At 37.6% G+C, this 27,488-nt stretch overlaps 1 protein-coding gene across 1 annotated transcript; it reads right to left on the bottom strand.

Moving 5' to 3' along the window:
* Positions 1-12,484: 12,484 nt before the first annotated feature.
* Positions 12,485-26,445, bottom strand: LOC110446918 (ETS-related transcription factor Elf-4-like). The gene is made up of 7 exons (XM_021492260.1): positions 26,434-26,445; positions 21,601-22,010; positions 19,089-19,211; positions 15,805-15,933; positions 15,517-15,681; positions 14,632-14,827; positions 12,485-13,354 (listed from the first exon to the last, which is right to left on the bottom strand). The coding sequence occupies exons 2-7, from the start codon at positions 21,980-21,982 to the stop codon at positions 13,270-13,272; spliced, it is 1,080 nt and encodes a 359-aa protein (XP_021347935.1). The 5' UTR covers positions 21,983-22,010; positions 26,434-26,445; the 3' UTR covers positions 12,485-13,269.
* Positions 26,446-27,488: the final 1,043 nt, after the last annotated feature.

Here is a 27,488-nt window from a genome sequence, read left to right as displayed (position 1 = left end):
TTGGTTTGACCTATGTTCCCCTTTTAGATTTTGTGTGACCTATGTCCAAATTTTAGATTTGTTGTGTCCTATGTCTACCTTTAAGATTTGTTGTGTCCTATGTTCCCCTTTTAGATTGAGTGTGACCTATGTCCACATTTAGATTTGGTGTGACCTATGTCTACATTTGGTGTGACCTATGTCCAACTTTTAGATTCGGTGTGGCCTATGTTCCCCTTTTAGATTTTGTGTGACCTATGTCCAAATTTTAGATTTGTTGTGTCCTATCTTCCCCTTTTAGATTTGGTGTGACTGTGACCTATGTCCACCTTTAGATTTTGTGTGACCTATGTCTACCTTTAGATTTGGTGTGACCTATGACCACCTTTAGATTTGGTGTGAGCTATGTCCACATTTTAGATTCGGTGTGAGCTATGTCCACCTTTTAGATTTGGTGTGACCTACGTCTACCTTTTAGATTTGTTGTGTCCTATCTTCCCCTTTTAGATTTGGTGTGGCCTATGTCCACATTTGAGATTTGGTGTGACCTATGTCCACTTTTTAGATTTGGTATGACCTATGCCCACATTTTAGATTTGGTGTGCCCTATGTCCACCTTTAGATTTGGTTTGACCTATGTTCCCCTTTTAGATTTTGTGTGACCTATGTCTACCTTTAGATTCGGTGTGACCGATGTCCACATTTTAGATTCGGTGTGAGCTATGTCCACCTTTTAGATTTGTTGTGTCCTTTGTTCCCCTTTTAGATTTGGTTGACCTATGTCCACCTTTGGATTTGGTGTGACCTATGTCCCCATTTTAGATTTGGTGTGACCTATGTCCACATTTTAGATTTGATGTGTCCTATGTCCACCTTTAGATTTGGTGTGACCTATGTTCCCCTTTTAGATTTGGTGTGACCTATGTCCACATTTTAGATTTGGTGTGACCTATGTCCACAGTTTAGATTTGATGTGTCCTATGTCCACCTTTAGATTTGGTGTGACCTATGTCCACTTTTTAGATTTGGTGTGACCTATGTCTACATTTGGTGTGACCTATGTCCACATTTTAGATTTGATGTGTCCTATGTCCACCTTTGAGATTTGGTGTGACCTATGTCCACATTTAGATTTGGTGTGACCTATGTCCACAGTTTAGATTTGATGTGTCCTATGTCCACCTTTAGATTTGGTGTGACCTATGTCTACCTTTTAGATTTGATGTGACCTATGTCCACGTTTTAGATTTGTTGTGTCCTATGTTCCCCTTTTAGATTTGGTGTGACCTACGTCCACCTTTAGATTTGGTGTGACCTATGTCTACCTTTAGATTTGGTGTGACCTATGTCCACATTTTAGATTTGTTGTGTCCTATGTTCCCCTTTTAGATTTGGTGTGACCTATGTCCACCTTTTAGATTTGGTGTGACCTATGTCCACCCTTTAGATTTGGTGTGACCTATGTTCCCCTTTTAGATTTGGTGTGACCTATGTTCCCCTTTTAGATTTGATGTGACCTATGTCCACATTTTAGATTTGGTGTGACCTATGTCCACCTTTTAGATTTGGTGTGACCTATGTCCACATTTTAGATTTGGTGTGACCTATGTCCACCTTTTAGATTTGGTGTGACCTATGTCCACATTTTAGATTTGGTGTGACCTATGTCCACATTTTAGATTTGTTGTGTCCTATGTCCACCTTTAAAATTTGGTGTGACCTATGTCTACCTTTTAGATTTGGTGTGTCCTATGTCTACCTTTTAGATTTGGTGTGACCTATGTCCACCTTTAGATTTGGTGTGACCTATGTTCCCCTTTAGATTTGGTGTGACCTATGTTCCCCTTTAGATTTGGTGTGACCTATGTTCCCCTTTTAGATTTGGTGTGACCTTTGTCCCCTTTTAGATTTATGTCCACATTTTAGATTTGGTGTGATCTATGTCTACCTTTTAGATTTGGTGTGACCTAGGTCCACATTTTAGATTTGTTGTGTCCTTTGTTCCCCTTTTAGATTTGGTGTGACCTTTGTTCCCCTTTTAGATTTGGTGTGACCTACGTCCACCTTTTAGATTTGGTGTGACCTATGTATACCTTTTAGATTTGGAGTGACCTATGTCCACCTTTTAGATTTGTTGTGTCCTATGTCTACCTTTTAGATTTGGTGTGACCTCTGTCCACCTTTTAGATTTGGTGTGACCTACGTCCACCTTTTAGATTTGGTGTGACCTATGTCCATATTTTAGATTCGGTGTGACCTATGTCCACCTTTTAGATTCGGTGTGACCTATGTTCCCCTTTTAGATTTGGTGTGACCTTTGTTCCCCTTTTAGATTTGGTGTGACCTTTGTCCCCTTTTAGATTTATGTCCACATTTTAGATTTGGTGTGATCTATGTCTACCTTTTAGATTTGGTGTGACCTATGTATACCTTTTAGATTTGGAGTGACCTATGTCCACCTTTTAGATTTGTTGTGTCCTATGTCTACCTTTTAGATTTGGTGTGTCCTATGTCTACCTTTTAGATTTGGTGTGACCTATGTCCATATTTTAGATTCGGTGTGACCTATGTCCACATTTTAGATTTGGTATGACCTATGTCCACATTTTAGATTTGGTATGACCTATGTCCACATTTTAGATTTGGTATGACCTATGTCCACATTTTAGATTCGGTGTGACCCATGTCCACATTTTAGATTCGGTGTGACCTATGTTCCCCTTTTAGATTTGGTGTGACCTTTGTCCCCTTTTAGATTTATGTCCACATTTTAGATTTGGTGTGACCTATATCCACATTTTAGATTTGGTGTGACCTATGTACACATTTTAGATTTGTTGTGTCCTATGTTCCCCTTTTAGATTTGGTGTGACCTTTGTCCCCTTTTAGATTTATGTCCACATTTTAGATTTGGTGTGATCTATGTCTACCTTTTAGATTTGGTGTGCCCTATGTCCACCTTTTAGATTTGGTGTGAGCTATGTCCACATTTTAGATTTGGTGTGCCCTATGTCCACCTTTTAGATTTGGTGTGAGCTATGTCCACATTTTAGATTTGGTGTGACCTATGTACACATTTTAGATTTGTTGTGTCCTATGTCCACCTTTTAGATTTGGTGTGAGCTATGTCCACATTTTAGATTTGGTGTGATCTATGTCTACCTTTTAGATTTGGTGTGCCCTATGTCCACATTTTAGATTCGGTGTTACCTATGTCCACATTTTAGATTTGGTGTGATCTATGTCTACCTTTTAGATTTGGTGTGACCTATGTCCTCCTTTTAGATTTGATGTGACCTATGTCCACATTTTAGATTTGATGTGACCTATGTCCACATTTTAGATTTGATGTGACCTATGTCCACATTTTAGATTTGATGTGTCCTATGTCCACATTTTAGATTTGGTGTGGCCTATGTCCACATTTGAGATTTGGTGTGACCTATGTCCACATTTTACATTTGTTGTGTCCTATGTTCCCCTTTTAGATTTGGTGTGACCTTTGTTCCCCTTTTAGATTTGGTGTGACCTTTGTCCCCTTTTAGATTTATGTCCACATTTTAGATTTGGTGTGATCTATGTCTACCTTTTAGATTTGGTGTGACCTATGTCCATATTTTAGATTCGGTGTGACCTATGTCCACCTTTTAGATTCGGTGTGACCTATGTCTACCTTTAGATTTTGTGTGACCTATGTCCACATTTTAGATTCAGTGTGACATATGTCCACCTTTAGATTTGGTGTGACCTATGTTCCCCTTTTAGATTTGGTGTGTCCTATGTCCACATTTTAGATTCGGTGTTACCTATGTCCACATTTTAGATTTGGTGACCTATGTCCACATTTTAGATTTGGTGACCTATGTCCACATTTTAGATTTGTTGTGTCCTATGTCCACCTTTAAAATTTGGTGTGACCTATGTCCACATTTTGGATTTGGTGTGACCTATGTCCACCTTTTAGATTCGGTGTGACCTATGTTCCCCTTTTAGATTTGGTGTGACCTATGTCTACATTTTAGATTTGTTGTGTCCTATGTTCCCCTTTTAGATTTGGTGTGTCCTTTGTTCCCCTTTTAGATTTGGTGTGACCTTTGTTCCCCTTTTAGATTTGGTGTGACCTTTGTTCCCCTTTTAGATTTGGTGTGACCTTTGTCCCCTTTTAGATTTATGTCCACATTTTAGATTTGGTGTGACCTATGTCTACATTTTAGATTTGTTGTGTCCTATGTTCCCCTTTTAGATTTGTTGTGTCCTATGTCTACCTTTTAGATTTGGTGTGACCTATGTATACCTTTTAGATTTGGAGTGACCTATGTCCACCTTTTAGATTTGGTGTGAGCTATGTCCACATTTTAGATTTGGTGTGACCTATGTTCCCCTTTTAGATTTGGTGTGTCCTTTGTTCCCCTTTTAGATTTGGTGTGACCTTTGTTCCCCTTTTAGATTTGGTGTGACCTTTGTTCCCCTTTTAGATTTGGTGTGGCCTATGTCCACATTTGAGATTTGGTGTGACCTATGTCCACATTTTACATTTGTTGTGTCCTATGTTCCCCTTTTAGATTTGGTGTGACCTTTGTCCCCTTTTAGATTTGGTGTGACCAAAGATTGCATGAGTGCATCGTGCGTCTGATATCGTTTGTTACCAAACGTCTGATACTATAACTTAAGCATTATCTATACAAATATCATTTCTGTTCCGTTTTTAGTATAATGCACCAAATCTGACTAATTTTCACAGCAGTTCTGTCGGGAGTTTGTGACGGTCTAACGTCCTCACCTGGACCCGCCCCTGGTCCTGTCGGGAGTTTGTGACGGTCTAATGTCCTCACCTGGACCCGCCCCTGGTCCTGTCGGGAGTTTGTGACGGTCTAAAGTCCTCAAACGTCTAAGATGCTATTGACATCTGTTCTAGTTCTGTCTAAAATAGTACAGTTTTGAATTTTGACATCAAGTTCATTTCTTCCTTCAAACCTTTTGACTGTTCGGCCCTTTGCACTTCGATACCTCATACCAACCTGAATGAACGCCGATATGGCGGTACATTATTTTGGATAATATTTTATGAAAAGTACAACAAATGCCAAAATGAAATACACTAAGAACGATATTGTGGGAACGGTTGTGTTCCTGGTTGACACTACATTGGCTGAGTTTGGAGCCAATGTTTCCCAACAGACTGTAGACATTCCCATTGGAACAAACTGTACCCCTCTTCCGGTCGAGGTGCTGAATTCATTGATGATCTTATCAGGACTGGTAACACAAACCTTGCCAAGCCTTTCAATTTCACATTCAGATATATCGACGATGTATCGACCACATCAATCGTATATACCCTCCCGAGCTTGAAATTAAGGACACCGCGGTCTGCTTCAGCCGTTTTTCGTGATCTTTACTTACAACATAACCAATAGGTTGCCAACTGTTCCTTTTTGGATAGTAACATCCCCTACATACGGTGTTTATGTGTTGACGATGCAGGCTGATAAAGACTATGGAACGTTTTATGGTCGCCATCAGGATGTTGCAGGGATATATGCTGATTGTTTGTGTGATGTGAAGGTTGAAGTTTTTTTTATTATGCTCATCATTATTATAGTGCCTTACGGTTCTCGATGTGAGGACGTGACATAAGCTGACTTTGACCTAGATGCATAAGGCTGATATTGTCGAGGAAGCAGACGACGCGTACCCTTCCATAACACATAGTCTTACTATCCTTGTACTTTTTCAAGTGTCTCCGTGTAATATTTCCTTTGTCCAAATGTTGCACAAGTTTTATCAAATTTTAGTACGAATTTTAGTTTTGCAGACGCTTAATTACTCCCTTGTTTAGTTTTTTGGTTTTTGTTTCCGTGTTTTCTTTTTAAAACCGATTCTCTACCTAATCATAGCTTCGGTTTATCAACTTATTTCTTCAAATAACTGTTGAAGTAAAACAATGATATACGTCTTTTTAAAGCAGTTTACGTGTCTTTCCTACAAAATAATAAAGGTAATTTCGTATTTCTTCGTTTATATCCAAAATATTACCAAACCTTATTCTATCTTCCGTTTCATTATAGCATAGTTGTGAGATAAAGATGCTATCCATTATTTTAGTAACGTACGGCCTAACGACAGTGGTACAGTTATCTACATAGTGTAACTCATACAGTTTATTAAACCATTTGCATTATTTAAGAGCAATTGTGACTGGAGATTGATCTTACACTACCGTTAATTAAAGATGATTTATAACGTGAAAACGTTAGTAAGTAATGTCCTTTAACCAACTACCAGTCTCATCTTCTCTAAGTGTAAACAGTCTCACTCTTCCGGTCTCACTCTTCCGGTCAACACAGAGCTCTATTTACACGTAGCTAATATTTCCCATCCATAGTCCAAGTCGTAGTTCAAGTGTAGGTTATTACAAAGATCAGGAAACGGCTATCCCTCAAACGCGTGTTCTATTTAAGTGACCACTTCTCGCGCAAGAAACACGTGTGAGGTCGCCATACCTTGTTCTAAACCTATGTAGAGGGAGATCAACAGGAGAATATAGTGATCATGTAACTACTGGTTTTTTCTCGTACCACACATTTTACACAAACATAATTTCATCAACTTTTTAAAATGCCTAACCAGGTATAGGCGTAGGAGACACGACTTCAGGTAATGTACATACACGTAGACCTTAGTATAGATTAGATAATGTCGCTCTCAAGGCTAAAAATATCTAAACCAACCACCTTATTGGAATCAATTATCGAAAAATAATGAAAAATAATTTCCTTGTAAATAACATAACATAACGTAAATAGCCCACAAACCATCTTAAATGAAATTCGTGAAAGGTGGTATTTAAAGTGCATCTACTTCCTTATCATTGTCGTTGTTGTGTATCAAGGAAATTTCTTGTTTGTGAACATAAGATGGCCCTTTCAATTCTCGGACGTGTGGCGAACAGGGAAGTCATATTCTCAGAAACACAATCTGTGACAGGTATCTTTCGGGTAAGATGCTGACTTTGCGGGAAGACAAGACAGTGTGTTACCCATTGGCTTTTCCAGCTACTTGAGATAAGCTACCTATTACAGTTGCCAATATTTTAAACGCCATCTCTACATCATGACGTCATAATTGATGAAGACGACCGGCAATTTGCGACATTGCTATACTTAAGTCTTCAAGTCATTAATGACGTCAATGCAATTAAAACACACCCATAATTTGACATAAAACATTTCATTTAACATGAGCTGTTATCAAATAATTAATATGTATTTTAATATCGAAGTGCAGTGATTGTCAGTGTGATTTGATTGACATAATGTTTATAGTGCAGAGAAAGTGAAGACGAGGTTCCCACTGGAAGGGAGATAAATCGTCCTAACATTTATATCTTCAGTTATGAATGAATCACCAATGTGCCCGTTAGTTATCAGCTTGACATATATGCTCTGTTGGTTTCGTATTTATAGTTTGATTATAAGATGAAAATGAAGCCACACTATAGAGTATATGTAATACACATTAACAATGATCTGCCCCGATCCAGCGTTAGTGTGCTACGTTAGACAGCAGTATGTAAGTCAGTAAAAATATGTGTTACTTTACGCCCCACGACTCAACACTACAGTTAGTTACACTGCAACAACAATAACAACAGGCTACACACAAACTCACAGCACCCATAAGTGTAACTAGTCTAGTTTACAGAACAATCCACATGTTTACATGTCTGCGTATTACATCATATACGATATCTACATAGGACAGGACTGGACAATTTGTTTTCCCAGTTAGACAATAATCGATTTAATTTGAATATAATTTGTTTATAATAGTAAAATGTATTTAACGACCTTTTCAATATATCTGTATTATTAGGATAGTTCAAAATAGAATAGGGTTTTTTTAACCGCAAAAACGAAATGTCCGGTTTTATTTCGCAAATGTCTAGTTTCTACATTAATTTGAGTGAGGACAAACTAAATGTTCACCTCCTAATTCCCCAATCGATTACACTTTCTTTAGAATGCCTATATATTTTTCTTTGCACTTCTGTACGAAATGTCAACGATCTTTTCTGTGCTTATGTTAGTCACAGTTGTACCCCTCCACAAATGTTTCCATTTTATGTATTCAATGAATAGTTACAGAACATAACATAATAGCTAAACATAATGCATTTACATAAAACTATTTTATAACTGGTATATTTCTGTTAGATATTAGCAGTAAGGATATTCTTATAAAGTTTATATATGTTGTGTCAGGCTGGATTTTCGTCAAATTACAAAATAAAATGTGATTAAATGACATTTAAACTTACAAGATTAACATAACACCAAAGATTTGGTTCGATACAGTATGCCACACTGTAGTTACACTGCATCATACAGCTGTTTCGCCTTCTAGGACTCATCGGTGGTCCTAGGGGCCAAAACAATGGAAATCGTAAAATAATGATATATAAATAGATAAACCTATCGTGACACAACATAGATGATGTAAGTGCTATAAGACGGACAAAGAAAACACCTGGGCCCGTATTCATGAAACCGTTCTCTCCCAGGCATGGATTCTGTGCTCACAACGTGTCAAACGATCAAAAAGTGAAATGAAAACAATGTTTGGCTTAACGTTTCTTCAATGTTTTTCCAAATCATAGACAAAATAGGATTGATTTATTTAGTTTATAGCGACAACTATAAATAAGGCTTGAGCACAAAATCAATGCTGGAGCATGAGAACTGTTCCATGAGTACGGGCCTAACGTTTTATCGACAGCTGTCGAAAGCCTCCATTCCAGTGGATCTGACTTCGGATTGATACCTAGTACATGCAGGAAGGCAATATATTAAAAACCGAATGTTTAAACCCTCGAATAACTTTCATTACCCGACCATTATTGTCTACTGTTTGCAGAAGAATGTATAAATACCTCCGTTTCGAACGAAGGAAAATAGTTTACCTGTTGACGAGCAGTATGGTTTCTACAGATGTGTAGACTATATTTAATCATACATAAGAAGTATTCGGCATTTGTCACGTTTAAAATCCTTCAAACGGCACTGACTCAGCCGATCATGTTTTATTGGTTTATAAAGTACTGCCACCTGGAGTGACGGTACAATGTGTACGTGTTGGTGACATATAAACAGACTGTAGGTTCACTGGGACCTCGGGTTAAAAGATGGGAACAACACATCACCCACGACTATAAAGTTTTTAATAACGAATTAATGATGAAAATCATACAACTGAACGTTGGGGTAACTCTTAGTATAGGAAAGTTAGTATTGGGACGATAAAACCATCTCGGCAGGGAATAAAAGAGATATAACGGTAATGCTAGGCCACATTTATAACTGATATAAATAATGGAGACTGTTTGTAAAACAAAACAAAAAGTCAAAGGTTATGTACCGTAGCTCTATTCGGGAAAAGAAAATGATTTTGTCTTTAAATACGGAGGTCTTACATTATGGGGAAGTTGGTCAGCAATGCACACTCTTACACGATAGTGTCACCCCAAACTTGACCGGCTGTGGCGAGGTCAGATCGTTTAACGGCTCAACAAGTGGACGGTTAAACAACAGATTTACTTCCATATGTGGAAAGGTGTTTTCTCATGGAATATTGCAAGTATGACTTCACAGGAAGACCAACACATCTTTACCAGCGAGCTATAATGGACGTTTGTCCTTGTAGGAATAGCGAACCATCAATATAAGCAACCTACATTGTAACAGACTATATGCTGGGTTCTGTGGGTTGTTTTCGATACTAATAATATAATACAAGCTCAATATTGTTTTTGTAAGTAACTGATTAAGATCAAGCATTTGTATATATTTTTTACCAAATAAAACTTCAAGTAAACAATGATTAGCATTTAAATCAGACCGTTACAGCTGTTTTTGAGCCAAAACTGTATATGTATGTCAATATTTAACGAAATACCCGTTTTTGCGACTTATCTCCAACGTTGCTGTTTTTATTTTCATTTTCCTTGTTCAGATTAAAAAATACGCGACGATTTAATAAATGATAGCAATTTTTATTATGTTCATGCTTTTTTCCGTGTTTATTTTTGCCCGGGTCTAATGTAAAACTATCGATCGAAAAGAAATGACTTCAGTCCAGAGTTTATACAGCACAAATTGTGTTTTACATAACACGACAAAAAGAAAATAATCATTTCTAAAAGAGTGCACAAGTGCATGTTATACTTTTATAAAACCAAATTTAAAAACTATACTTCATTCAATGTTGCTGAAAGCTGAATGTCGGGTTTTCCGCGGTCTCTTTATCTGTGCTGAGTACATAACATATTTGTTAATTCAATGTCACAACAGCCATTATGTGTAAAATGATTCTGCAGAATGCACTAGTTATCGGTAGTTTGTGTAATGCTATACCTGTTTTTATTCCAAATAAATCGGTCAGATTTACCTGTGACGAGAAACGTCCATTGATGTTTTTGTATGTCGTACCTAGCGCGGCCTATGCGATCGTTTATCGGTCAGACGGGCTATAGGAGGGTCCTTATAGGAATGCATTATCATAAGTATGTGAAAAATTAGGAAATGTTGTGTTAAGTCTGGGAAATCCCCTGTCAATTGTTTTCCTTATTGAGTTGCCGACCCACTTAGACCCCACTAACGTACTACCGAGTGCTCCACCACAGTACCGGCTTCAGGAGATCAGTTAGATATAATAGGCGTTTCCTTAAAGCTTAGACAGAGAAAACGACGGAAAAGTATATAGAGAGAGAAAGAAACATTCTAGCATGTCCTTAAAACAAATGTTTGAAAGAAAAATGTCAACAGCATACATTAACACACAAAAAAAAGAGAAAATGAAATATCTCTTGGGTAAAAGGTATCGCTTAACGTATAGACTGGTAACTATTATATTGGAGAGACTGGAAGGTGATTTGGGGTGACCAGAAAGATACGTAAACCCAAAAAAGAAGGAAATTCACCAGATCACAAAGGAAGCAGTCGGAGTCACAGATAAATAAATCGGCAATCACAGACCATGCCAATTAGAAAAATCATGTGCTTGACTGGGATAACTCCAAAGTATTGGACAGAGAGAGCAGTCTGTTCAAGCGGCAGATAAAGGAAGCCATCTGGATACGCCGCAGTGGACTGGTTCTATATCGAGATGAGAGGGCTCATAGACTCTCGCACATCTATGACTAAGAATTAAACAAAGCGTAGCTGAATCGAGTAATTTCGGTACATATATAACAACTATTGTTCATACGCTTATAGCGTAGCCGAATCGACATCGATTTGTGGACAACTCGTACATATTTTACACCTTTGTGTGCATACGCCTCACTGGTCATTTGTCTGATGAAGGTGACAGAGTATATACCGTACTAGTCATCGAAACGTCACATAGAAACACGTATTGGTTGTATAACAAGAAACATTTCATAATCCACACTTACCAACCTCAAATAACGTATAGAAAAAGATTGGTATCTAACATAAGACTAATAACGTTTATATATACTCAATCATCCTCATGTAAACCAATTCTGAGAAAAATACTTTATGAAAGGTCTTCAGTTAAACAACTTTATAGTAATACTGTTTATTATTATGTGAGAATATTTACTGATAAAGTTAATACATTTGAGCCACTGTCAGGTTTAATACCGAACTCCGGGTCGAGGACGATTCCGTGCCACGTAGAGCATTATATTAGCAGTTAAAGCTCAGTAACTGAATTCGTCAATCACTGTTTGTGTCATTGGTAATACCCTTCCCTTATATTTAATAAATTACATTCTTATACCTATTACACAGCAAATGTTAAACGACCAGTTTTTACAAAAGTGGAGTAATGCAATTTTTACTTCCTCTAAGTCTGTATGTTACAGAACACATAAATATAATTGTAATTTTGAAAATTATCTAGAACTGTTGATTGCAAATGAACGAATGGAAGACATTGGTGACAAATTCACTACTTGTTAAATGTCCCTTTCTGTCTACAGAAAGGAAGTTATATTTATACCAATACTACTTTATAATGCCAAATATTGTTAAGTTCTCAGAACTAATGAATACAAACAATGTTAAAATTTTAAGAAATTTATGCAAATTTATCAAATTTTGTTGGAAATATTACATTTGATATTATATACTGTTGTAACTATGTTTTCTCTGTACATTTATAATTGTATATATTTATTGATATAAAGAGAAATAAAGTTGAAAGTTAGCACTCTACCGAACATTATTTCAGGGCACATGTATGTTAAAGGGGAATCTAATTGATCTATAATTGTATGTTAGTTATTCTTGGTAAACCTGTAAATTATCTTCGTCTGTAACAGCACTGTTAAACACCTCATCTCCACGTACACTATGATAGCAAACCGTCGGTAAAAACACAAAAAATCATCTCAAAGTAACACTTTATTCCAAAATAGAGTAAATTCAACATCATACTGTTACAAAAATAATTAAATTACTTCGTACTTATTTGCATTTATTATATCATCATACAATTTCATATATTTCATAAATAGGAACAATTTTGAAGCAGATAAGTATAAAGTATAAAATAACGAACAATCCATGTTGATCATAGTAAAAGAAAATATCATTAAATAGTTGGATATAAACTATGTGAGACAGACACATGTACATTTGTATGTAACACCTTCAACAGAAAACAAGTACAGTATTGTGCGGTTTGTGATCAGGTAGAATAAACAAGGGCAGCTGAACACCAATCTAATTAAAATCAGATCTCTGACTACACTACGTTATGGAGGCTATAACGTAGTGTAATGAGGGGTCCGATTTTAATTAGATTGGCTGAACACAAACTGGTGTTAGATCAGCATACGAGTGACTCTGTTACGACAAGCAGATGGACTAGTGTTCCAAACATACTCTACAACAAACTCTACACAGAAGATTTTTTTGTAAATCACAAACAAGTTATTTTAATACAACAGCAATAACATCTATAGTGTCGATTTATACCTGTCAGCTAGTGTGTACGTGTTCAAAACAATCTTACACTTGTAATCAAGTCACGTACAAGATACAAGATGCAAGATTTTTTTATTTAGAGTCGTGTTTGTAACAATGCAACTTTAGCCCAGAAGAGCCTGTCGGCTGTTATAACGGTTGTATGCGGGTAGTCTGTGGGTGTTGGTTCACTCTATGTATTACATATTGCATTTAGACCCTTTATGTGCTCTGCCCTTAGATATCGACATCAGAAAGCTCCCCTTCTGATGCTACAAATTCGGCAAACTCTAGTTCACCATCCATACGATTTGGCCCCGAATCGGTATACTAAGCGCTTTCCTAAAACCGGGGATAAAATTTCCCTTTTATAATAATATCTGAAAAGAAAAACAAGAATATATGTAGTAAAGAGTAAAAGATAATCGTACCTCCTACAGATGTGGTCATTTCAGAAACAATTTTCAAAGTAATTTTCAGTGACCGTCACATACTAAATTAAAATCAGTGGCCTTCACATACCAATACCTAGGCTGTATAAACAGTGGCTTCACATACCAATACATAGGCTGTATAAAGAGTGGCCTTCACGTACCAATACCTAGGCTGTATAAACAGTGGCCTTCACATACTAAAATTAAAATCAGTGGCCTTCACTTACCAATACCTAGGCTGTATAAACAGTGGCTTCACATACCAATACAGAGGCTGTATAAAAAGTGACTTCACATACCAATACCTAGGCTGTATAAACAGTGGCTTTACATACCAATACCTAGGCTGTATAAAAAGTGACTTCACGTACCAATACCTAGGCTGTATAAACAGTGGCCTTCACGTACTAATACCTAGGCTGTATAAACAGTGGCCTTCCCGTCCCAATACCTAGGCTGTATAAACAGTGGCTTCACATACCAATACATAGGCTGTATAAACAGTGGCTTTACATACCAATACCTAGGCTGTATAAAAAGTGACTTCACGTACCAATTCCTAGGCTGTATAAACAGTGGCTTTACATACCAATACCTAGGCTGTATAAAAAGTGACTTCACGTACCAATTCCTAGGCTGTATAAACAGTGGCCTTCACGTACCAATACCTAGACTGTATAAACAGTGGCCTTCACCTACCTTTGTTTGAACTAATGACCTTCACATACATTTATTTGAACCAATAACCTTCACATACCTATGTTTAAACCAATGACCTTCACATACCTATGTTTGAACCAATGGCCTTCACATACCTATGTTTGAACCAATGACCTTCGCATACCTATGTTTTAACCAATGACCTGCACATACCTATGTTTGAACCAATGACCTTCGCATACCTATGTTTTAACCAATGACCTGCACATACCTATGTTTGAACCAATGACCTGCACATACCTTTGATTCAATCAGTGACACTGAACATACCAATATCTAGCTAGGCTTCATTCATTGACCTTCATATACTATGCGTCAACAGTGACCTTCACATATACAGGATACGATCAGTTACATTGACCTAACTAGAATTAACTAGATTACACCACTGGTGACATTGACACAACAATGTCACAGTCATTAACCTTGACATATAAAGACTAAATCGAGTCAATAGACAGTCTGAATGATGTGTTCTTGTTACTTAAGTTCCTAGTACTCACCTCATGGCCCTGCTGAGCTTTTCGTACGTCATACATTCGTTGTTTTTCTTTGCTCCCCACATCCGTGCTATTTGGTTAGACTTGACCAATCGGAACTCCCCGACAGATCTGTCTATCCACTTGATGTGTGAGGGGTTGTAAAGAGGGTTTTGAAGTAAGTCCCGAATGAACTCCCACAACCGACATCCTCTCTGCACTGAAGATTTTAAATTAAATGTAATATTCTAGAATATTAACATTACTATAATAAAAATAATATTACAGATTTCATTGTAACGTTGATCACACGTCTTTTAATGGAATAAAGTACTTCCGTTTGATCTAGCCAGAGAATCTCTACCCGAGGGTAAGATACACTGTTATAGAAGCTTTGCGGATTACTACACTTTAAAGATTTTGTTCTGAGAGTTGAGCCTCCTTCTGTCTGCATCACACATGAGTAATTGATTTCCCCCTGTTAATGGTAAGCTCACTGTCCCGCGCCATCATAAAGGTTGTATTAAATGTGCGACAGAAATGATGACGCCACACTCATTAAACTGCATAAAGGGATGGTACGGTAATGACGTTTTCAGAATAATAGCGAATGTGAGCTGTCTTTCCATAGAAAAGTACATTTTGTATAGACGGGTTTATCTTTTCCTTACCAAAAACGGGAATACAGATGTACATTGAGGGAGAAATACTTGTCACGCGGGCAAAGTAACATAACAAAACCAATCGGCAGGGGGTCCCACGTAAGTCGCCTCTTACGATACATGCTACACTCTATGTATAAACAAGATTCACAAATCGTACATTATAATTAGACAAAAATTATAAGTAAGATTGCCTAGGTCTGCATCTTCAGTTTGGTATCTCCAAATAATCACAGTTTGTACTTACTTCGCTTTTGTCTATACTTCAATTTTCCGGTGTCCTTTGTTTTTAAACTTTTATGAAGGCATGGATCGGAATATAAATTATCACTTTTGCTGCGCATGTGTACTGGGGATTCCGGTCTAGGTGGTGACGAGAGTAGTGAATGTGTGAAGTCCACATGTTTGTTATCTGGAAAAGTAAACGAGTCTAGAAGTATAAATTTAGTGTCAGTCATCATTTACAACCTAGGCGGAGACACAATTAACAACTATCATTTTTAATTATACTTTTGACAACATAAGTCAACCGTACCTGTCCTCTGAGCGCCATTGATGTCTATGGCGGCTGATACGTCTATGGGATAGTGGTACCCGTACAGTTCTACGATCACCTCGCCATTACTATTGGTTACTTTCATGTTCTCCACATTGTGGACAAGTTCTGTTATAAAAACAATACCAAACATTCCACAATTATTGAAATCATGCGCGTAGTAATATATACATGTAGTTACGTCAAAACAAATCAACAAATAAGCACAAAACAGAACGGTCATATCATAGTTTATAACGTGTAATTTATACGTGTAATTAATACTAATCTATATCAACATGTCCATCTTCGATGTTTGTCTGATATTAACAATAGCACATTAGCCTAGCCGGACTTAAGTGCGGTCCCTTACTGTGTAAATTTCAGTATAGCCCCTTTACCATGTCTCTGCTATTGATAATAGCCTAGCCGGACTTTAGTGCGGTCCCTTACAGTGTAGATTTCAGTGAAACCCTTTACCGTGTCTCTGCTATTGATAATATCCTAGCCGGACTTGAGTGCGGTCCCTTACAATTATAACATGGCTAACGAATTCTTAAGATCACAGACAGGCACCCTCTAAAGATCGTTAGCCTTTGTTTTCTTATTCAAACCCTGCTAAACATATTACCAAGGATGTTTACTATGATGTTAGTAGTTTCGCATGGCAACAACTGTCTTTATTTGAGGCTGGTGTGCCTCTCTACAGCTAGTAAAAGAGAAACTAAACTCCGCATAACCTATTTATTTAAATGAATTTCAGAAACGTCATTTCATAACATTCAGTTGGGTCGCTTAAGAAAATGACATGTTATAAGACATAAGTCCTACTTAGAAGGCTTGTTGAACCTTCCACTGAGTTGGGAGCCCGGCCTTACAATGTACCTTAGCTCTCTCTCAAATCCTATCTGACAGGTCTGCTTAAATGTTGTTTGTTTACCAACAAATATGTACACGTGTATCCTCGGTTTGTTCGTTTATCCCGGAAAAAGGTTTTAAGATAAAAATCCTTTTAAGGGGCTTTCCGTGTGATTGTACTACACCCTGCACCTTATTATACTGTCTATAGGAGAATGGTACAGACGTGTTACGTTATCGGAGTAGTAACATCTGCAGTCTCCCCACGGCAACACCCATCTCAGATCAATTATCCATCAAATTCCTCTTCCTAGTTGAAATATTTTAAAATCATAAGCCTGCATCCTATTGGTATATGGTACAGGCACGAGGCCTTGTGCTTAGTTTAAAAACTTTTATCACGATGGTCAGATGTCTGCACTACATAGGAGTAATTGTTAGAAAATAATTGTAATGGTGAACCAAATGCACTGCCCTATTAGGGGCGACAAAATGGATGACGCTACCCTGGTTTAACTGCATAACTGATGACGCGATGATGACGTTTTCAGAATGATAACGCGTGTTAACAAAAAAGCTTTGAATGCACTTTTGAAGTGTGCGATACTTTTTTTTCTTAAACTGGACTCATATGGAGAAATGAGGGCCACTTTTCCTCATGAATATTAATGAGGGGCGGAGCATGTTTGATCACGTGATCATCAAAGTTTTCCCGCGCCAAAATGGCAACCAACAGAAAAATAATTGTTCCCAGGCTCAGTTAAGTTACAATTTTGGCGTATTTTAAGACAATTCTGCAGAATAAAATTAACCAACTGACCAAATTGAACGAGTGTTATCAAAGATAATGGGAACGGGAGTTTCATAACTTCTTAATATAAGAAAAAATATAGAATAAATAGCCAGACAGCGGTCATTCTCGCACAAACAAAGTGCATTTTGTACTTGTTACGTCTACACTACATACACATCTTATTTTATTTATATGTAGAAAGACATTTCAGATGCTAGTTGTCAAACATTAACCTACAAATTCCGCGTGGTTAACGAGAAATTGGTGTTTTAAAATCAGAAATTTGCGAAAGTTCAAGCGGCCCCCGAAGGGGTAATGTGAATCAATCATCAACTGCACGATTGGTTTTAAACTAAAATTCCAACAAGCGAATATATAGCCTATAAGTTGTGATCAAACTTGTGTACAAAATTAAAAGGCGTGTTATCTTAAAAAGGTTGCATAATTAGAATAAAACAAGACCAAATATGACTATTACAATCTCATATACATTGCAATAGTGCAGTAAGTATACGTGATACAAAGATTCTAAAACAATAAGGACAGAATAATCACGGGCTGACGGATCAAATTTAAGAAAATCCACTTTTCAAATGCTCCAGGAACCTCGGATATTGCAAATATTCTTAAGACACCTCATAAACTGTGTTTTTTTCTAAACCGGCAGTTATCGAGCGAATCTCGGCAATTTAACTAGGTCATGGAAACAGCATCGAAAAATTCGATCGAAAGTGCAGAAAATGTCTATTTGGTCGTTTTCCAGTATTCGATTGCATAGAATATATAGGCGCCCTCGCTTCAAAAGTTCATCTACTCCAGGAGACTCGAGTTTTTAATGGATCGCGCTAATTAACTTTTATCCCATATTTAGACGGTGTGAAGGGAAATTTGACATCCCTACAAATATTATCCGGATAACTATCCAGCCGATAAACGCAAAAACTTAAAGCCCATAGTGTTATCCCAATGGGCCAAATGGCCGCCATTTTATCCAAGATGGCGGATTATGCAAATTAGCAAAGTGACCGTCATTTCTCCATATGTGGCGTATCCACATTTTTTCCCTGTATAATGTTAATACAAGAATGTATATACTATATCCCTCCCGCATGATGTAGATACGATAATCTCAACCCATTGGTAAGATTTTTAAGAAATTGGTTAAGTATTTCTTCGAAACATCATTCTAATTCATTTGAGATGTAACAAGGCATTTAATTGGTCAGTCAAAATAATTTGTTACAGTAAAACTTATACCGTCCGCAAATTTCTCATTTGCATATGAAGCCCGGTTGACGATTGTTAATGTCATTGATAACCCCGACTGACCCTGAAACGTCATGAAATTGAATATCCGTGACGTCATAGCTCCGCGTCGCCAGTAAAACTCAATTTGGGACAGTATAATCACGATATACCGCCGCAAATTTCAAAATACAGTTGGGTTTTCCCCTTATTCACAGGCATTACAGCTTTATTGACTTTGATTTAACGACACACAAACAATTTTCCTTGATTTTGCTTTTTCATCCATTAATTACCATGTAAACTAAATATATCTAACTGTACCTTCCCGGTAATTTATAAGCAAAAACTGTCCTGCACCGTACAAAGGGAGATACATTTGACTTACCTTTTGTGGTGTCCGCATATCTTGGTGAATCTGTAGTCTGAGGTTGTTCCGCGTAGATATCTTGACTGTCTTGTCTGTGGAAATAGGCTTGGGAATCATCAACCGGATACAGATAGCCGGCCTCTGAGAATTAGAAAACAGGACAAAATATAATCATTAAAAAATATGGTATAAAAACTGGAACAAAGCTCTGAAGCGACCAAAAACCTCCCAGGGACAGACATTTTCATTCTACGACATATCTGACCAACGCGCTATAAAACGGTCTAATAAATCACGGACCTCCATCTTCTACCAGGACAAGGTCCTCTCTACATATTAATATCAGGATAGTGAGGATAGATATGTTAAACTTGAAACGGTCAAGGGTTCCCAAGACTGTTTTCAATTATACGAAGATAAACAAAACCTATGTATGAAATACTTCATTTTCTCTATTGGATAAACATGCTGAGGGTTGTCAGGTAGCACTGTGAATAGTGCATTCGCCTTTCACCTAGAAGGTGAGAGTTATTAATATAATTTAAAAAAGCATGTTTCATATCTATTTTTTGTAAAATATACTGTATGATATGCATAACATATATCTTAAAAGGGCTGTCTTACAATTGCATGTCCATGGAAATGGCATAGAAGGAGAAAACAAAAAGAAATCAAATCATACATGGAGAATTTTTCAATTTAAAAACATCGAAAAGTATATATTAAAATGAAACGTGTATAATATTTTATACAGAGCTCACCGTCGCTGATCCAGTGACAGGCCTCCATCACGCCTTACTGTACACAGTAGATATTAGTGTTTGAGTATTTCTACAAGTGCTACAAGTACTCGTCCTACAGTAAATCAACTATCATCACTACTTTCGTCTCATCCGTATACATACTGTTTATAGTGAAGTCTTACTTCTTACATATGTTTTCGTGTTTAGCGTTATCTCTTCAAATCTCGAAAAAGAAAAAACATTACGCATAAATAGATCGATGTGATTAAAATATGTAAGGTGTGACCCACCGTTCATCACTTCCTACCTCATCAGTCAGGTAAATGATTCTACAGTACTAAAGGAGGGGTTCCTACAACGGACAACTTTTTGCCCTGAAAAAAAGTAGAAGTCTATGGCATATTCTATTATTACTCCTCCGCAGTGGAAGAACACGGGGCTGCCTTTTTATCACCGGTGTAGCATGACAAACGATTCCTAAGATAAGATTTTAATAAAAAATAATGCACAGATAAGTGACAGAATGTTCTAAACACGGTCACGTTATAAAAGCATCAGGTCACAAATCCATCTGCGCTTGCGCAACTTCAAATTGTATGAAATTATTCAGATACCGTCAAAACTTGTACCAATCGATGTTCTGAGTGTGAGGTTTACATGAAAATCGAGCTAGCTCGGAATGTTGGTCAGGCCCGACGGATGTATAACAACACATCTAAACTCTGTAACGTAGAACTGTACATTACGTCGTTTATCATAGAATTTCAGACGTGAGTCTTTTCCTTCTATCTTAGCCTATTCCTACTATCTTAGGTGAAATATTTAGACATCAGCCTATTCCTACTATCTTAGGTGAAATATTTAGACATCAGCCTATTTATACTGTCTAAGGTGGATTATTTAGACATCAGCCTATTCCTACTGTCTAAGGTGAAATATTTAGACATCAGCCTATTCCTACTGTCTAAGGGGGATTATTTAAACATCAGCCTATTCCTACTGTCTAAGGGGGAGTATTTAAACATCAGCCTATTCCTACTGTCTAAGGGGGAGTATTTAGACATCAACCTATTCCTACTGTCGAAGGGGGAGTATTTAGACATTAGCCTATTCCTACTGTCTAAGGTGAAATATTTAGACATCATCCTATTTATACTGTCTAAGGTGGAGTATTTAGACATCAGCCTATTCCTACTGTCTAAGGGGGAGTATTTATACATTAGCCTATTCCTACTGTCTAAGGGGGAGTATTTAGACATTCATTAGCCTATTCCTACCGTCGAAGGGGGAGTATTTAGACATTAGCCTATTCCTACTGTCTAAGGTGAAATATTTAGACATCAGCCTAATTTTACTGTCTAAGGTGGATTATTTAGACATCAGCCTATTCCTACTGTCTAAGGTGAAATATTTAGACATCAGCCTGTCCTTACTGTCTAAGGTGGAGTATATAGACATCAACCTATTCCTAATGTCTAAGGTGGAGTATTTAGACATCAGCCTGTCCTTCCTGTCTAAGGTGGAGTATTTAGACATCAACCTATTCCTAATGTCTAAGGTGGAGTATTTATACATCAGCCTATTCCTATTGTCTAAGGTGAAGTATTTAAACATGGACCTATTTCTACAGACTCAGGTGGGAATTTAGACTGTCTGAGGTAAAGTATTTGGACATTAGCCTATCGCTACTGCATGGGGTGCCATGTTCACTATTTAGCGTTTTCCTCCTGTCTTGATTGAGGTTCAGCATGGGCCTACTGGTTTACTCTCAGAGATGAAGTACTGACCTGTACACAATCGACTGTCCCGTGGGAAGTTCTCGTTACTTTGTGCTATACATCCTGTAACCGGTTCCTGTTTAATACCGTAAGAAACGTTCGATATATATGTAGTACTGTCCCGTGGGAAGTTTTCGTGACTTTGTGCTGTACATCCTGTAACCGGTTCCTGTTTAATTCCGTAAGAAACGTTCGACACATATGTAGTACTGTCCTGTTGCTTTTGCTGGATTTTTCGCCATTGCTTTCGATGATGCACAGAAGTCGGGGAAACTGCCATCTTACAAATGTTTTCTCCATAAACATCTAAGGCAACCTGCTTCAGTTCGATAAAAGTCTTACAGTGTGTATCGCCCTTTTGGTCGGGCATTCTTCCCATGTGCTCCTCCATTTTGTAAACCTGTAAAATCTTTGTGGATCTGTAAGAAAAAACGTTAAGGTTCAATGTAGGTTTGAGTTTGTGTTTTACGTCCCGTCTCGGATTAAGTCGCTGAAACTAAATGTATATTTCGTGAAGTACTCAGAAACAATGGTTGTGTTTGCTTCCGTTGTAATTAATCTTTTTTGGAGGAGGGACATCAAGGTTATAATTATTGAACCGTATACATGTACTTTACCGTAGGGAACCGGTGAACAATGTCGCATACCCCATGTTTTACTATACTATATCATTATAGGCATACACATTAATTAAACGCTCTCGGGCAAAACTGATATTGGGAAATGAAATGTTATAATATTTGAAATAATTATGATTTATCCACATTCTGAAAGTTGAAAGGAAATATTACAAAAATTAAGAGAAAGTCTCAATCCCTGTTGCTGAGGAGGGTAAGAAAGGAAGAGTGAAAACCACAGAGCAGCGGGACAGGGATCCTTCAGGGTCCTTTAAGGATCCCTGTCTCGCCGACTGTATTTTGCCTATTTATAGTAACCTCCCCTTAACTTCCGTTAAGATACATCTGTAGCACAGTTGGTTTAGGATGGTTCTGTTGACCAGGCAGCTGAATCGATATAATCAGGGTTCGAACCCCGGTCAAGCCCGCGGAATGTTTACACTCAGAATTACTATTCATTATATTGTGTTTGTTTGATCTTTAGCATTTCTCATAAAAGTCCCGTAGGGTATGGTTTCCTTTTCAGAAATGATTTATCAAAGCTATAGCCATTCCGGATAAAACAGTTTCCAACACGTAGTTACAGTTTTTGGCAGTGGTATAGCCACCCTTAAAGGTCGCTACTGAGAGTATAAGTCGTCTTAGCGCCGAAGGAGCTGAAATCTAGCTATCTTCTGTTTGAGAGAAGTACCATCGTGATAGGATAAAACAGACGTTTAATCCTATTTTTTACTCATACTTAGTAAGTTTATGCGTATTTTTTAATCTGTCTGTGTTTTACATAACAATTTGATAATCGCATTACCTCGACAAGTGTAACGGTACATTATATACAACGCGCGCATAATTAACACTGTAAATGTATAGGATTCACTTAGTAGAAAAGCTTGTAAGTTCAAGGTATTTGCAGCAAGTCAAGAAGTAAGTTACAAATACATATTATATATCACGTGTAGACCAATACCGAACTAATTATTGTTATACTGGTCTCACGTCATCTACACACCGAATACTTTAAAATCCGGGAACTTTGATTACCAACGTAGAGTAAAAGATGTTCAGGTAAATACGTCGAGGAAATCTTGAACGGAACATTTTGATGATTCTTGCTACATTACTTACACCTGAACCTATGACTACAAAATTAAGCATAGACTTCACTAAAACATAGACTTCACTAAATCATAGACTTCACTAAAACATAGACTTCACTAAATCATAGACTTCACTAAAACATAGACTTCACTAATACATAGACTAGACTTCACTAAAACATAGACTTCACTAAAACATAGACTTCACTAAAACTGTTTACGTCTTACTTTCACAACTTCAGCTAAACACTTACCTTAATCATCGGCAGATATAGGAATGCTACCCCAGATAAAATTATATCCTTTTATATAAAAAGCTGTGTATACCAAGTCACTCAGAAAGACAATAAACAAAAACAAGACCTTCTTAATTCACACCAGAAACCAACCCGTTATTGTTTTTTGCTTCGCCATTCACAATTGAAGCCTGCTCAAGTAACAATTTGACAGCTTTCTGACGATGATTACTGTGTATTTGTACTTATGTGTGGTTAATACAACGTTTTATTCACCAGGCTTCAAAACCATCGCATGTGGTTTAACCACCGTAAGGACTTGTACGAGACGGCAGCGCGACATAAAATGGCCATCTTTCGCCGGTGTCCAAAGGATACCTGTCAAACGACTGATCACAGTCCGTCCACGTGGGAGCTGAAAACGCCCTAAAAGGACCAGCCCCTGACAGGGGATCACAACAGTAGATTTAAATGGCCCTAATAGCATGTAATTGCCGACTGACCATTCACATTTTCGTCAGATCAAAAGTGTCGAAACCATTAAATACCGTGAGATAGTTTGCTATATTAATTACCGAGCACGTGATGGTCCCGTGGTTAGCGTTGTACTAAATTACAGCAGCGTTAACGTTATTACTGAGTCCACTGTGTGCATGGTAACCATCTTAGATACTACACGTCAGTTGCGGTATTTGCACAGAAGTTGAAATTGGAGTTGTAAAATATGATTTTAGCTTCTCTAAGAAGTGAAGTGAATACTGTATTTCAACGATCTCAACGAAAGATTGCAATCACATATTTCACTACAGCTTGTCATTGTGATAATCATGATTTCACTCTCACATCTATATGATAACAAATCATTGCGAAGTCAAACCTCGTGTTTAATATCTACTCATGTGACTGACACGATGATACCGCTCTGAAAATTCACCCTGTCGAGTGTCTTTTCTAAGACTATACATGAAATGCAACTTCTGTCAGCACTGTCACTTACATTACCACTGCGTGAGAACGCTTTCCTCCTTACTTCTGTCCTGTGACCACATTTATGATTTCAATGCACTTTGCAACTGTGCGACTGAGTCAGCACTCCTTATATATACCAAACGATTTAACTATACTTCTTTCCATCTTCAAGGAAAATTTCCATCATAATTTGGTTTTAAAACACAAAGTGGAACAACCGAACAAACAGTTAACTTATTTCAAACCTGAATAATCAAACAAGGGGTAACACAATTTCTTTGAACCAAATATGAAAATTCCTGTCTGCCCGGATGATGTGTGGGGGAGGTGTGTGTGTGTCCATTTTACAATATACACCTTTAAGTTATGAAGTATACAGAAAAAAAGCGAGTATTGATATTACATTCGACTGGTATTTCTTGCCTAGTAGGGATACCCGGAACTCTCCCCAGGTAACGCCTCTTCATACCTGTCTGGTACCGTATACAGGTATACAATGTGTGAGGGGGTGTAACTCCTAAACGTGGTAGTCTGTTATATTGTTATTGATACGTGGGTATTGGTTTAACGTTACAGCTATGTCTTGTTAATGTCATCATTTGTAAATTCCTAAAAGTAATTCACCTTAAAATCGCTGTTTGTGTAAAGACTATAGTAAACTGTGGTTATTGTTTAAACCATTGAGTATAATTACACATACGCCTGCTTTGTGCTTCGTCAACACAGCTATTGCATCTTGTCAATAAATCAGTGCTTCTTTGTAATGATCTACATTTATGTTACGTGTTACAAGATACTGATAATTCTATTCAACAGCTCCCCGTCAAGTTCACAAAACACACTTAAAACTTGTTAGGTGTTTGGTTGACACCGATCACCGGATACCTAACAAATTATTGACCTTTAGTGTCACGGGATACCTAACAAAATATTGACCTTTAGTGTCACGGGATACCTAACAGAATACTGACCTTTAGTGTCACGGGATACCTAACAAATTATTGACCCTTAGTGTCATGGGATACCTAACAAAATATTGACCTTTAGTGTCACGGGATACCTAACAGAATACTGACCTGTATATATAGTGTCACCGGATATCTAACAGAATACTGACCTTTAGTGTCACGGAATACCTAACAGAATACTGACCTTGAGTGTCACGGGATACTTAACAGAATACTGACCTTTAGTGTCACGGGATACCTAACAGAAAACGGACCTTTAGTGTCAGGGGATACCTAACAGAATATTGACCTTTAGTGTCACGGGATACCTAACAAAATATTGACCTTTAGTGTCACCGGATACCTAACAGAATACTGACTTTAGTGTCACCGGATACCTAACAAAGTACGGAACTAGTTTGTCGCGGTAACATAACATTTTGTAATCTTATATACTGCTTTATCACAACCTAGTTCGTAAGTCGTCTCAAAGCGGTTCACAAATTATTATCAGTGGTTCTTTCTCAACACCCTGTAGAGCATACAGCCGGTGCTGCCATTTCGACACTCACAGCTAGCATTCAACTGTTCTAGCACTGCCCAACTACTTACTCATTTACAGCTGAGTAGACCGGAATATGTGGAGTAAAATATAACACAGTGTCGTGACGTGACTCGAACCCGCAACCCTTCGGTCACGAGCTCGGCATCCTTCCACTAGACTACCGTGCTTCCTATTTATTTCCATTGGCCGTCAGTTAGAATCAACAAACAAAAAATAGTTTTGAGGGATACACTGTTATTTAAAAAGTAACTGAATCTAATGGATAATTGTTCTGACGGTTTATGTGTGAGTATAGCCTATAGTATGATAGATTTAGTTATCATTAGTCTGGTGACTACTGACTTCATGTGAGAAGTTTGTGTGCGGACATGGTTTCCCTATATCTGTACAATACAACATAAACGGATACGTTACCTCACTCTCTTACTTGATTCTCTTTCAATAATTCAGTCAGGCCGAGCATTTTGTATTTATATGTTTTAAAATGTATAAGAAATCTTGAGGTGATTTTGACAAATAAATCGTAATCAGTGTGATTCGCCCAATTGATGCATTGATTGCTCCTATAAGGCACGGACCATTGGTTGTACGGTACACGAGGTTTGTAGTCGATTGGATGGTCGATAGAGGTCCACCAGCTAATACTTCCGTACCCAGGGTGTCCTAATAAGGAAGGTGATACATCGGTATACAGTAGTTCGCGTTAAACCATATGTTAATTTGTGCAATAGAGAAAATATTATCAACGCGACGAATTTCCTCTTTGTTTTTCGGGGTCACTTCATTGGAGGGTCATGCTATTGAAAGAAAAACAAAATCCCAGTAACTAATTATAGAGTACTTCCTCAAACAGGAATAAACCGATGGGATGTATACATCTTCATATCGTGGTCGTAGTAGAACTAGGGTGACCTCCTCCCCCCCCCCCCCCCNCCCCCCCCTCCATTTTTATCCTCATTGTCTAAAGTAATGTTTTTAAAATATTGACATATTATTTAGGAAAAAAGGCTTGACTATAAACAAGTGCTCTCTGTTAAAATAACAGAATACAGTGTTTTTTCTTCAATTATGAGGATTTTTTAAGACTAAATTTGTTTGCCCTATATCTCTATTCAGGAAATCACGTATGTGTCAGGTTTTGTGCACGGTATCTATAACGGCTAGAAATGTGTGACTCTCGTGTTATGGGACTAACTGTAGGTAATGTGTGACTCTCTGGTTATGGTACTAACTGTAGGCAATGTGTAACTCTCGTCTTATGGGACTAATTGTAAGTAATATGTGACTCTCGGGTTATGGGACTTACTGTAAGTAATGTGTGACTCTCGTGTTATGTGCCTAATTGTAAGAAATGTGTGACTCTCGTATTATGGGACTAACTGTAGGGAATGTGTGACTCTCGTGTTATGTGCCTAATTGTAAGAAATGTGTGACTCTCGGGTTATGGGACTAACTGTAGGTAATGTGTG

This window comes from Mizuhopecten yessoensis, unplaced genomic scaffold (genome assembly GCF_002113885.1).
Source record: "Mizuhopecten yessoensis strain PY_sf001 unplaced genomic scaffold, ASM211388v2 scaffold3051, whole genome shotgun sequence".
NCBI lineage: Eukaryota > Metazoa > Mollusca > Bivalvia > Pectinida > Pectinidae > Mizuhopecten > Mizuhopecten yessoensis.
Note: the sequence above shows the minus strand (reverse complement) of the source record. Positions and strands in the feature narration are given on the sequence as shown.

Excerpts from the sequence above, each read along its gene's own strand:
- LOC110446918 (XM_021492260.1), bottom strand. The coding sequence starts at position 21,982 with ATGGAGGAGCACATGGGAAGAATGCCCGACCAAAAGGGCGATACACAC. Across the intron at positions 19,212-21,600 it reads GGACAGTCGATTGTGTACAG|AGGCCGGCTATCTGTATCCG; the intron begins GTCAGTACTTCA and ends TCTAATTCTCAG. Across the intron at positions 14,828-15,516 it reads GAAGTATAGACAAAAGCGAA|TGCAGAGAGGATGTCGGTTG; the intron begins GTAAGTACAAAC and ends TAAAATCTTCAG.